The sequence below is a fragment of the Culex quinquefasciatus genome, chromosome 2 (assembly GCF_015732765.1).
Source record: "Culex quinquefasciatus strain JHB chromosome 2, VPISU_Cqui_1.0_pri_paternal, whole genome shotgun sequence".
Lineage (NCBI taxonomy): Eukaryota > Metazoa > Arthropoda > Insecta > Diptera > Culicidae > Culex > Culex quinquefasciatus.
In genome coordinates this window covers 215,210,535-215,224,680 of record NC_051862.1, presented here as the reverse complement: position 1 = coordinate 215,224,680, position 14,146 = coordinate 215,210,535, and the positions used below count along the sequence as shown (strand labels likewise).

At 35.9% G+C, this 14,146-nt stretch overlaps 2 protein-coding genes across 2 annotated transcripts; both read left to right on the top strand.

The window, feature by feature from the left end:
- Window positions 1-3,578: 3,578 nt before the first annotated feature.
- LOC6049413 lies at window positions 3,579-5,332 on the top strand. The gene is made up of 2 exons (XM_001866146.2): window positions 3,579-3,707; window positions 3,776-5,332. Exons 1-2 carry the CDS (start codon window positions 3,700-3,702, stop codon window positions 5,037-5,039), a joined length of 1,272 nt encoding a protein of 423 aa, XP_001866181.2. The 5' UTR covers window positions 3,579-3,699; the 3' UTR covers window positions 5,040-5,332.
- Window positions 5,333-11,406: 6,074 nt separating this feature from the next.
- LOC6049411 lies at window positions 11,407-12,819 on the top strand. Its single transcript, XM_001866144.2, has one exon. It carries the CDS (start codon window positions 11,428-11,430, stop codon window positions 12,757-12,759), a length of 1,332 nt encoding a protein of 443 aa, XP_001866179.2. The 5' UTR covers window positions 11,407-11,427; the 3' UTR covers window positions 12,760-12,819.
- Window positions 12,820-14,146: the final 1,327 nt, after the last annotated feature.

Genomic DNA, 14,146 nt, shown 5'->3' with positions numbered 1-14,146 from the left:
AAGAGGTCGTCTTATTTTGACCCCGGATCTTGTGCGTATAGCATCAGTGGATATGGTAGACTACTGTATGAATGTGTTGGGATGTCCATGGTCATCCAAGGACTCCCTGGTGTTAAGATCTACGAGTCTACCGCCGTAGCAAGCAAGAGGTCGTCTTATTTTGACTCCGGATCTTGTGTGTATGGCATCAGTCCATATGGTAGACTACTGTATGAATGTGTTGGGATGTTCATGGTCATCCAAGGACTCCCTGGAGTTAAGATCTACGAGTCTACCGCCGTAACAAGCAAGAGGTCGTCGGATTTTGACCCCGGATCATGTGCGTATAGCATCAGTGGATATGGTAGACTACTATATGAATGAGTTGGGATGTTCATGGTCATCCAAGGACTCCCTGGAGTTAAGATCTACGAGTCTACCGCCGTAACAAGCAAAAGGTCGTGAGATTTTGACCCCGGATCATGTGCGTATAGCATCAATGGATATGGTAGACTACTATATGAATGTGTTGGGATGTCCATGGTCATCCGAGGACTCCCTGGAGTTAAGATCTACGAGTCTACCACCGTATCAAGCAAGAGGTTGTCTTATTTTGACCCCGGATCTTGTGCGTATATCCTTGCTTACCACTTAAGCCAAACGGCGACCTATTGTTTGTTACGGCGGTAGACTCGTAGACTCCAGGGACTCCTTGGATGACCATGGACATCCCAACACATTCATATAGTAGTCTACCATATCCATTGATACTATACGCACATGATCCGGGGTCAAAATCTCACGACCTTTTGCTTGTTACGGCGGTAGACTCGTAGATCTTAACTCCAGGGAGTCCTTGGATGACCATGGACATCCCAACACATTCATATAGTAGTCTACCATATGCACTGATAATATACGCACATGATCCGGGGTCAAAATAAGACGACCTCTTGCTTGCTACGGCGGTAGACTCGTAGATCTTAACACCAGGAGTCCTCGGATGACCATGGACATCCCAACACATTCATACAGTAGTCTACCATATCCACTGATGCTATACGCACAAGATCCGGGGTCAAAATAAGACGACCTCTTGCTTGTTACGGCGGTAGACTCGTAGATCTTAACTCCAGGGAGTCCTTGGATGACCATGAACATCCCAACACATTCATATAGTAGTCTATCATATCCACTGATGCTATACGCACAAGATCCGGGGTCAAAATCCGACGACCTCTTGCTTGTTACGGCGGTAGACTCGTAGATCTTAACTCCAGGGAGTCCTTGGATGACCATGAACATCCCAACACATTCATATAGTAGTCTACCATATCCACTGATGCTATACGTACATGATCCGGGGTCAAAATCCGACGACCTCTTGCTTGTTACGGCGGTAGACTCGTAGATCTTAACTCCAGGGAGTCCTTGGATGACCATGAACATCCCAACACATTCATACAGTAGTCTACCATATCCACTGATGCTATACGCACATGATCCGGGGTCAAAATCCGACGACCTCTTGCTTGTTACGGCGGTAGACTCGTAGATCTTAACTCCAGGGAGTCCTTGGATGACCATGAACATCCCAACACATTCATATAGTATTCTACCATATCCATTGATGCTATACGCACATGATCCGGGGTCAAAATCTCACGACCTTTGCTTGTTACGGCGGTAGACTCGTAGATCTTAACTCCAGGGAGTCCTTGGATGACCATGGACATCCCGAAGTACCTATAGACCTTTGAGATACATAAAATTTTAGTAAACAAATAAATCAAAAAATATGTTTTTTAAATAAATTAATTTTAAACTTTTAATATTTATTTTTTAAAATCGTACAAAAAATGCTAGCTGTGGACCCCCCGAGAACTTGACAACTTTTTTATACATTTGTATTGGTTGTTTCCGTTGTGCTTAAAGGAAATGGCTATGCACCAGGCGCTTCCATATTCTTGTAGATGGCTCATAAAATTGGGAGGAGACACATGGTTTTTTAAATTGTTCGATTTTTATGTTAAAAAATTTACCAGATTCGCATCAGTCCGCGTGGACATAAAATCAAATTCTGTCGATTGCATCGGATTCGGGGATGCCTTTTCTCTCAGGAACGGATGAGATATCGTCAATCCCTTGACACAAGTTTTGTTTTGTCGAGTAGTGTTATTGTTTCCTTTGTTGAATATGTTTAGATCTTCGGGATAATTTCATCCAATTTCGTCAGGGTCATTATTTTGACCTTGAAATGGGGTCCTTAAGCTAAAATTATTCTAAAAAGTTGAAAATTTGAAAGTTGAATTTATTTATTATTTGATATATCCCCTAAGAGAATTTGCTAATATTGGCTAGAACTATGGGATAATTTTGACCATTTTTGTCGGGGTCATTATTTTTGCCATGAAATGGGGTCCTTAAGCTAAAATTATTCTAAAAAATGATATTTTGAGAGTTGATTTTTTTTTTATTATTTGATATACCCCCTAAAGGACTTTGCTAAAATTGGCTAGAACTGTGGGATAATTTAGACCAATTTAATCGTGGTCAATTATTTGACCATGAAATGGGGTCCTTAAGCTTAAATTAATCTGGTAAAACTAACTTTTGAAAGTTGTTTTTTTTTAAGTTTGTTATATTCTCTAAGGGAATCGATTTATTTATTGAGAATTTTTGAAATGTGAATAACAAAACCTGTTATTATTTTCAAAAAGCGAGGAAGTTGGAGCTGACGTTGAAGTTCGAGCTGGAGTGAGACCTCGGAGACGGCATCGGATTCAGCTAATTTTCAGCAACTTTCACTTGTAGTCGGAATCTGTGAAGTCGGCGTTGACGTCATATCCTGCATCCAAAGTCGGAGTTGTCTCCAAAGTATGGGTTCAAAGTCGCTTGAAGGAACCCGACTCTGCAGCCCTGACTAGTACAGAAGAGTTATGGCAACTGCAGGTTTATTTGCAAATGGCAAATAAACCAGAACAATAACTTTTTTTGTTACGGAGTTTAATAACAATTTTTGTTATTATGCTGCTCCACCTCTCCGCTCAAAATAACAAATCTTGTTATTTCTTCATCATTCCTTCTGTGTTATTGGTTTGTTTTTGCAATAACACTATAATAACAGTTTAAGTTATTCTTCGAACAAATCTTTGTTATTGATTTTTGTTATTTTAACAACTAAGCCGACCATCACAATAACATATTTCGATCTTCTCACAATATCAAAAACTGACCTTCCCAAGTTATTTCCGTCTGCTCGGGTTATCCCCTTAAAAAGAGGAGCATCAACAATTTCTATCTTCCAAATCACTTTTACTTGTCTCTTGATGAAATCCAATCTGCAATCCGTCAAAATTACCGTCTCCACGAAGCGAATCGAATATTTAAGGGATTTATGTAATGTAAATCTAGTTTATAACTGAATCGTCAAACAAAGACAGGTTAAGGGCAACAGAACTTTTAACGAAATATAAAAATGTAAGCTTTCTTTGAATTTCAAACATTTTCCGTCATTACAATTCATAAAATGTGACATTTGTATACAATAGCATTTGAGAAGTTACAGGTACTACTCACAATTGCAGTAAATTGCAAACCACTTATCTCTACAAAGAAAGAGAGGAATTACTCTCTCAAACTGACGACGATCATGACAAAGCTGTCGCTAGTGCACTGCAGCACTCACAAGAATGTAAATAGTTTGTTTTATGTCCCCTAATGATTAGGTAATTTGCTCTGTAGCTTCAACCGCAAAAACAAATCAAAATAAAACAAAGTTTTGTTTAATTTTTAGGGAATCTTCAAACTCGATCATGTCGGAGGACCAGCTCGGACTCGCGTTCGCTGATAAGCAAACCATCCTGCAGAACTATTTCAAAGATACGTCGACGAGCTTCACAATCAAATCCTGCAAAGTCACCACCTTTGAAGAGCAACGGACGGGTTATCTGGGCGATCATCACCTGCTGACGATCGTGATCAATTCCGGCGACAATGAAGAACGTGAGATCACCGTTTTCGTGAAGAAGCTACCGTCGCGGATTCCAAAGTTGGCAAACTGTCTCATTGAGTTGAAGGCTTTCTCCAAAGAGACGGGACTGTTCCGAGAATTGCTACCTCGACTAGCTGAGTTTGGACGGTTTGCACCGGAATGTCTATTTCAGAAGGGGGACGATCTGTTGGTGTTCAGGAACGTCAAGTTGGATGGTTTCAAGGTTCTGGACGGCAACCGAGGGCTGCTGAATTTGGACCACCTGAGGCAGGTTTTGCGAGCGTTGACGCGACTTCACGCGGCTTCTTTCGCGCTGGAAGCTCAACTTGGGAAATCGTTGGTGGAAGCGTTTCCAGCAGTTTTGGACGAAAATGCCTGGCCGGATGAGGAGAATCACCCTCGAGTCTTGGAGTTGGAAAACATTATAGGCACGCTGTGTTCCATCATCGAACGTCACGAACAAAATGCATCAAGGAAAGAATATTTACTAAGTAAAATTCCCGACTGTTTCAGACAGGTGTTCGAGTTGGTGAAGAGTTCAACAGTCTACCGGAATACAATAAGTCACAGCGATCTTTGGAACAACAACATCATGTTTCGTCTCGATGATTCTGGAATTCCAATCGACTGTCTTTTGGTGGATTTCCAACTAGCTCGATACGTCCCACCAGCGTACGATTTTGACATGCTGATATTCCTAACTACAACTAGAGATTTCCGGATCAAAAATATGACTTCTCTTCAAGATTTCTACTATCAATCGCTGAAGTCGGAACTTAAACGCCATAAATTAGACATCGAACAGATTTTGTCCCAGCAAGAATTCCAAGAGTCCTGCAAGTTCTACCAGAGAGCTGGAGCGATCGACAGTTTCACCATAAATCATGCCACGCTACTTCCAAGGCGCTTTCTGGATAAAGCCTTCTCCAGTGTGGAGCAGTTTGATCGGTTCGACCAAAAGTTTAAAACTAAGTTGTGTTTGGAAACATTTGAGGAAGATCCAATCTATCGTTCTCGGATAGTTGATATTATTGAGACGTTGTACGAAGCGTTTGAATTGTTTTAAGAAACTAGATTGAAAAGTGAAGGCAAAAGTGATTATAAACGTCAAGATTCAATGTGAGAAACCATTTCGACTTTGTATCTTTATATTAAATTTAATGTCAAAAACTGAAAAATAAATGTCAAAGCAACAACATTAAACAAAAGTAGAAACATAAAATTAACGATCGCAATAAAACAAAACAGAGGATTAAATGTATGAGATTTTGAAAATTTTTAATGTTTATCCTGAAAAATGTTTGCAATTGTAAAAAAAAATCTAAACTTCGTGTTATACAGAACCCATTTTAAACATTATAACATTTTTAGATTTATCCAAAACAAAAAGAAATTCTTGTTAAAATTGTGGGCCACTCTAATGACCATGGGTGGGATGGGTCTATTTTCTTCTGGCTAAAACTTTTGAGTGCCTTTCGTAAGCCTTAAGAAGCCATTTTGCATTTTCAGTTTGTCCATACGATTTTCCATACAAATTCGGCAGCGATTGATACAAAAACGGTATGTGAAAATTCAAAATTGATTTTAAAAATATTTTTTTTCACTTAAAATTATATAAAAAAAAATCAGGTACCTAATTTCTTTTATGGGACATAAAATGCCAGCTTTTCTTTAAAATTCCACAATGATAAAAAAATTGTCGAACAATTGCAAAATTGCAATCACAAAGTTTTTTTTTTTTGAAAAAAAAATATTTCGGAAAGGCTAAGAAAATTCTCTAAATGAAAAATTAGATATTCAAATCAAATCAAAATCAAATTATTCGCTCTACAGCATTGCCCTGGCGTTCTCGATTGCGAGATTCCTACTCGAAACTAGGTGATCGAAGGCTTGATTGTTGAGGCAATTGCAAAACTTATTTTTACACCTTAGCTTCCATCCACCCCGGGATTCGAACTGACGACCTTTGGATTGTTAGTCCAACTGCCTACCAGCGACTCCACCGAGGCAGGACCCAGGGAGACGACTCCTACACCTGGACTGAGCTAGCGACCTAACCACTAGGTTAGACCGGGACCAACATTTTCAATTAACATTTTTTTTAATAACCGATATCTCAGGAACTAATGGTCCAATTTATAGTAATAACAAATGAAAATAAAAAATGAAAATATTTAAAAAAATACCTTCAAAATAACTTTTTTAGGGCTAAAAACCTTTATTTTGTACTTTTTCAAATAACGTCATGATTCGAATTCCCGGACGCTTCGAAACCCGGACACTTCAACTTGCTTTATCAATTATTTGGATATAAGTGCGCATTATGAATGTCAAAACTGCGTTATTTGATGAATTCTAACATCAACTTTCATTTAAAGATTGTTTGAACGCTGTAGTTAATGCCGAAACAATTAAATAAAATAAAATTATAAGTTTACCAAAAATGCGAAACATTTCAACGGAAATATTTCATAGGCGTCCGAAGCACCGGGAAGGCAAAGCAGAAATTAGTGGTTTTGATTTCCTTAAATTCTAGCCATTTTTTATATAAACTATTAATTGTTTTGATGTTAACAGCTTATTTGAGACCTAAAGAATGCCATTAACCAACATCTTAGTCCAAATTTGTGCGGTTCATAACCAAAATTGAGTGTCCGGAATTCGAAGCAAAAGTGTCCGGATTTCAAATCAGCTTTATCAGTGTCCGGGATTTGAAGCACAACAAGTCATTTTAATTTTAAAATTCTGATGAAAATTTGTTAGAAAAGAGCAGTTCTCTAGGATTTCGGTCATTCGATTTTTTTTGTATTTTTTAATCCGACTGAAACTTTTTTGGTGCCTTCGGTATGCCCAAAGAAGCCATTTTGCATCATTAGTTTGTCCATATAATTTTCCATACAAATTTGGCAGCTGTCCATACAAAAATGATGTATGAAAATTCAAAAATCTGTATCTTTTGAAGGAATTTTTGATCGATTTGGTGTCTTCGGCAAAGTTGTAGGTATGGATACGGACTACACTAGAAAAAATAATACACGGTAAAAAAATTTGGTGATTTTTTATTTAATTTTTGTCACTAAAACTTGATTTACAAAAAACACTATTTTTAATTTTTTTATTTTTGATATGTTTTAGAGGACATAAAATGCCAACTTTTCAGAAATTTCAGGTTGTGCAAAAATCATTGACCGAGTTATGAATTTTTTATCAATACTGATTTTTCAAAAATCGAAATTTTGGTCGTAAAAATTTTCAACTTCATTTTCGATGTAAAATTAAATTTGCAATCAAAAGTACTTTAGTGAAATTTTGATAAAGTGCACCGTTTTCAAGTTATAGCCATATTTAAGTGACTTTTTGAAAATAGTCGCAGTTTTCATTTTTAAAATTAGTGCACATGTTTGCCCAGTTTTGAAAAAAATATTTTTGAAAAGCTGAGAAAATTCTCTATATTTTGCTTATTCGGACTTTGTTGATACGACCTTTAGTTGCTGAGATATTGCAATGCAAAGGTTTAAAAACAGGAAAATTGATGTTTTCTAAGTTTCACCCAAACAACCCACCATTTTCTATCGTCAATATCTCAGCAACTAATGGTCCGATTTTCAATGTTAATATATGAAACATTTGTGAAATTTTCCGATCTCTTCGAAAAAAATATTTTTGGAATTTTCAAATCAAGACTAACATTTCACAAAGGCCAAACATTCAATATTACGCCCTTTTAAAATGTTTGTCTTGATTTGAAAATTCCAAAATATTTTTTTCGAAAAGATCGGAAAATTTCACAATTGTTTCATATATTAACATTGAAAATCGGACCATTAGTTGCTGAGATATTGACGATAGAAAATGGTGGGTTGTTTGGGTGAAACTTAGAAAACATCAATTTTCCTGTTTTTAAACCTTTGCATTGCAATATCTCAGCAACTAAAGGTCGTATCAACAAAGTCCGAATAAGCAAAATATAGAGAATTTTCTCAGCTTTTCAAAAATATTTTTTTCAAAACTGGGCAAACATGTGCACTAATTTTAATTAATGAAAAACTGCGACTATTTTCAAAAAAGTCACTTAAATATGGCTATAACTTGAAAACGGTGCACTTTATCAAAATTTCACTAAAGTACTTTTTGATTGCAAATTTGATTTTACATCGAAAAATGAAGTTGAAAATTTTACGACCAAAATTTCGATTTTTGAAAAATCAGTATTGATTAAAAATTCATAACTCGGTCAATGATTTTTGCACAACCTGAAATTTCTGAAAAGTTGGCATTTTATGTCCTCTAAAACATATCAAAAATAAAAAATTAAAAATAGTGTTTTTTGTAAATCAAGTTTTAGTGATAAAGTTAAATAAAAATCACCAAATTTTTTTACCGTGTATTATTTTTTCCAGTGTAGTCCGTATCCATACCTACAACTTTGCCGAAGACACCAAATCGATCAAAAATTCCTTCAAAAGATACAGATTTTTGAATTTTCATACATCATTTTTGTATGGACAGCTGCCAAATTTGTATGGAAAATTATATGGACAAACTAATGATGCAAAATGGCTTCTTTGGGCATACCGAAGGCACCAAAAAAGTTTCAGTCGGATTAAAAAATACAAAAATTAAAATTGAAGAAAAAAGACCGATTTCGTAGAGAATTGCTCAAAAGACATATTTTGCACGCATTCTCTTCAAACTGACTGATTATACTATATCCTGATGATATTTCTACATTTCCAACTTATTACATGATTTTTTGCCAGCTATAACGAAAATAATATGGTACTAAGTGTCCGGATTTCGAATCATGACGTTATTTGGCTGCATTTTTAAATTCAGAAACAATGTTTGTTGAAAATAGAAGAAAACATAGTTTATTTTTTGAAATTAGAAATTGCACAATTAGTTAACTGCCGCTCTAATCGAGTCTGTCCCATATGTAAAAACAGCAAGCCGAGAAAAACGCATGTCAATGTTGTCCCGCCCATAAGGCTACGTGTTAGAATTTCACAAAAAAGTGGATTTTCTACGGTTTCTTAGAACAAAGTACTAAATTTTATTGGTTTTTCTGGTAGTTCACATGATTTCGAACCAAACTGCATCATTACCACAAATTACATATGGGACGGACTAGCTTCGAGCGGCAGTTAATTAGTGATAAAAACAACACAGAAAAGTTAAAGAACTCATCTTTTCAAAAATATTCTGTTTCGTCTGTTAGTGTCTGTTTATGTCCATCGACCCTGACCAAGGCGAGGGGGGAGGGCAAACAAAAATGAATTTACGAATCACGGTTTTGACATTTTAATGAAAAAAGTGTTTAAAAATGCATTATACACCTGTTATTTGTTTTGCAATCATAAGTTTCCAAAATAGTTAAGTATTGACGATTTTTTTTTCTGCCAAAAATACAGTTTCAAAATAATTTTAATCCAGCCCAAACATGCTAAATATGATTATCAATACTGAAAATTCGTTTAAGATTGTTTTCAGTTGAGTTGACTTTTACTTTCATTAAAAAAAATAAGTTTTTTGAAAAAATATTTTTTTGCCCCCTGATTTTTTGGACTAATTTATTAGAGGGGGTGACATCTTTGAAAAATATTTGCAACGGCCTTAAAAAAAAATTCGACCTTTTTCAAAAAAGTTACTAAAAATGGCTATAATTTGAATACAGTGCAACACTTAATCAAAATTTTACTAGTTTACTGATTGAGTGCTAAGTTGAAGACAAAAAGTAGTTTGACTTCTTGAATATTTTTTTCAAGAAACACAATTTTGCAAAAAAAAAAAAAACGTTACTTAATCCACCATTACGTGGTTGGTGCCTTCCTCACATTTTGAGTGAAAGGTAATATCTAAGATCCGGCCTCCAAAAAGTTCATACATAACACTTAAGTGCTTATAACTTTTGACAGGGTGGTCAGATCTGCAATCTATTGAACTCATTGAAAAGGTCTGATTGATTACCTATCCAACGACAAGTCGCATGATAGATCCGGACAACGTTTTTGTCAAAATATCTGAGATCCGGCCTGTAAAAAGTTCATACATAACACTTAAATGCTTATAACTTTTGATAGGGTCGTCAGATCTTCAATCTACTGATTTTGTTGGAAAGGTCTTTTGATTACCTATCCAACGATAAGTTGCATGATAGATCCGGACAACGTTTTCATTGAAACATATGAGATCCGGCCTCCAAAGAGTTCATAAATAACACTTAAGTGGTTATAACTTTTGATATGGTTGTCAGATCTTCAATCTTTGGAACTCGTTGAAAAGGTCTTTCGAATACCTTTCTAAAAATGTATAATATGACGAGGTTTCTTACAAAAACCACCCTTTTTACAATCTTCCGGACTTTTGTTAAATTCGTTTTTTTAGCATAACTTTTTAAGTACTAAAATAAACTTTATCATTTTCAATAGCGACTCCCAAGACGGATCAAATGAGACCAAAACGGTTCAAATCGGGTCAGCCAGTGCCAAGATAACTCAGTGCAATTTTTTTTATCAACATTCCACCTCACACACAGACATTTGCTCAAAATTTGATTCTGAGTCGATATGTATACGTGAAGGTGGGTCTACGAAGTCAAATTAATAAGTTCATTTTTCGAGTGATTTTATAGCCTTTCCTCAGTAAGGTGAGGAAGGCAAAAACTATGACATGGTCAAAGATTATTTTGGCCCATTTTATTACTCCTAGAAAATGTCTATTCATAGAAATCAATTTTTAGTGATAAAAAGATAAAAGTGCATTTTATCGTGTATAATTTTGTATAACTTTGCCGAAGACACCAATTCGATCAAAAACTTCCTTCAACGGATACAGATTTTTGAATTACCAAATATCATTTTTGTATGGAAAATGTTGCAAAAAGTCTTTTTTGGTCATACAAATCCAAACAAAAAATACAAAAAAATAACTTCTGACAAATTTGCTCAATTTTTTGTAATATTTATGCTTAAACATGTAAAAAATTACTTTTATACAAAAACTCTATTAGATAAACATGACATGAAAACGAAGCAATTTATTTTATTGCAAAAATCTACTTTGGTTTGGACGTTTTCAAAAAAAGGACAACGCTACCAAACGGATTTTGATCATCATAGAGTTTTTTTTTCTATGAATCAACTTATTTAGAACTTTATTTAGATGGATTCTAAACTTGTAAATAGTTGATTTAAGAATTAGGTCTAGTTCTAGGATATGATTAAATTTAGTTCTTCAATAAAGTTAAATTTTATTTAGAATTAAACTTTTAAAGAATTCTTTTAAGCAATCAATAAATCGTCTTTTCTACTGAACATTTTCGAAGTCATATTTCAAACGACTACTGACACCTTACATTGCCAAGTGCATCCGCAACTAGAGCATCACAAGATATACAATTGCCATAAATTGCACGGCATCCTCCGTTCATCACCATAATCCACTCTGCTTAGCCAATGCAAAGTCTCAGACTATCACGCCCTAGCCAAGTGCAGTGCCATCGCGGCCAGTATCGTTCAAACCCTTCCTCGATCATGGCAGCGGAAGACCTGGTGCTCGGACTCACGTGCGCTGATAAGCAATCCATTGTGGAGAACTATTTGAAAGATTCTGCTGGCGGAAAGTTTACGATTTTATCGAGCAGTGTTGCCAGCTTTGGTGAGCAGCGAACGGGATATCTGGGCGATCATCACCAGCTGACGATCGTGATCGATTCTGGTGAAGATGAAGGTCGTGAGATTACCTTCTTCGCGAAAAAGTTACCGACGAGGATTCCAAAGTTGGCGGCTTATTTGGTTGAAATGAAGGCCTTCTCAAAGGAAGCTGAGCTGTTCCGGGAGTTGCTGCCCCGACTGTTGAAGTTTGGGCGATTCGGCCCGGAATGTCTGTTCCAGAAGGATAACGAACTCCTGGTGTTCAAGAACGTCAGGGTGGAGGGTTTCAAGGTTTTGGACGGCAACCGAGGGTTGCTGGATTTGGTCCACCTGGAGCAGGTTCTGCGAGCGCTGGCGCGACTTCACGCGGCTTCTTTCGCGTTGGAAGCGCAGGTTGGGAGATCGTTGGTGGAAGCGTTCCCAGGGATTTTGGATGAGAATGCCTGGGTGAATGAGGAGAACCACGCTCGAACGTTGGAGTTGGAAGTTGTCATCAAAACTTTGTGTGCGGTCATAGAACATCACGAGAAGGTCGAACAACGTAAGGAAGAACTACTTCGTAAAATTCCAGACTGCGTCCGTCAACTCTTCGAGTTGGTTAAGAGTTCAACAGGCTACCGGAACGCGGTAGGCCACGGCGATCTTTGGAACAACAACATCATGTTTCAACACAACGAGTCTGGAGTTCCGGTGGACTGTCTGTTGGTGGATTTCCAGCTACCTCGTTACGTCCCACCAGCGTACGATTTCAACATGCTGGCAGCACTGACAACTACTAGAGATTTTCGAAGGAAACACCTAACTTTCCTACAAGGATTCTACTACCAATCGCTAAAGTCGGAACTTCTTCGCCACGGTCTAAATATCGAGCATATCTTGTCCAAGGATGAATTTTGGGAATCTTGCAAGTTCTATCAAAAAGCTGGAGCAATTGACAGCTTCATCATCAATCATATCACGCTTTTGCCGAAAAATTTGCTAGACGAAACATTTTCCAGTGCGGAGCAGTTTGAGCGGTTTGATGAAAAGTTCAAAACAGAAAAATGTCTGAAAGCGTTCGATGAAGATGCAGAATATCGCTCTCGAGTGGTTGATATCGTTGAGACGTTGTACGAAGTGTTCGATTTGGTGTAAGGAAACTAAGCTCTTGTAAAATTTTAATTGACGAGAATAAAATTGATACATTGCAGCTTCGTTTTATTCTGGCCTCGGTTAAAAAATGGTTGCCAAACCATAGGTGATTTCGAAATGAATTGTCGACCAACTTGGCATAATTCACAAATAAAATCCCAAAAAAATCTGTCAGTGTTGCCATATGATCAGTTTTTATGATTTATTTGAAAAATTTCAAACTTTTCTAAGAACTAACATTCATGACATCTTGATTTTTGTTGTTAGTTAATTTTACATCTTTGGACAGAAATCAGAGCTTCAATTAAATTAATTTCAAAAAGCTCTTAGATTTTATTTTACTTTAAATATCTGACAGTCATATCATGAGATATCAATATTATCAATATGAGTAAAATTTATTAAAAGTGGTTCATATGAATGATATTGACTTACAGTCGGGAAGCGAATGACCAAGAAGGTTAAAGTTGCCAGAAATAAATGAAATAACAACAACAACTTACAGTTCTTTTTTTGTTCTAGTACCTATTTTAAAGATATTTGTGATGTGTCATTAAAAATTCAAATGTTCAAAAGTCACAATCCTTTTGAACAAAATTAGGAATTTTTAAGTCATTTATATCAAGTTAAAAAGTGAAATTCTCATTGAAAATTAATGCTCTACAACTTTGTAGAACATACCAAAGCTGTAAAAATCGATCCTTGAAAAGTTATTTGTAATTTAAAAATTTCATTTTTGAATTAAAAACATTCTTTACAACAACTTTGAACTCAAGTATCATTGGGTTAATCTTAAACAATTTTATTTTTTCTCATTTTATATCGATTTTGGACAATACGACTACTCCATTCCCACACTTCTTTTGCTCTTGGGCACTCTTTTATTCTGTGTGAATTAGAATCAATTCCACCACATTTGTCGCAGACAGCTGACGTCAAATTTCCAATATTGTAACTTAATAATTTTTCTTTGTTAGGTAACAAATCATTTACGAAACCAAACATTTTTGCACGATCTTTCATTTCGAGGAAGCTTTCACTACAATTTTTCCAAATTAAAGTCCAATTTAAACTCAATTTCCTTCAATAGCTGGTGATTCACTATTAAGTGAAACAAAATAATTATACATCAATTTTACAGTATTTAAATTGTGATTGGCAACAACTGCCTTCCCTTCATTCAACCATTCCCTTGCATTACGTGTAAGTTTCTGCGGTGAATCTAAATCTATCAAATAACTTTCATCCAGTTGTGTTCCATGTGCATTTAAATTATAAAAAATGTTTTTCAGAAATAATGCCTTAGATTTTGCTTCTGGATCAACAAGCCTAAGACCTCCCTTGAAAAAATCTAAATAAAGTTGTTTTCTATCTAATTTAAAAATATATC

Bases quoted from the DNA above. Each gene is read 5' to 3' on its own strand.
- LOC6049411 (XM_001866144.2), top strand. From the start codon at position 11,428: ATGCAAAGTCTCAGACTATCACGCCCTAGCCAAGTGCAGTGCCATCGC.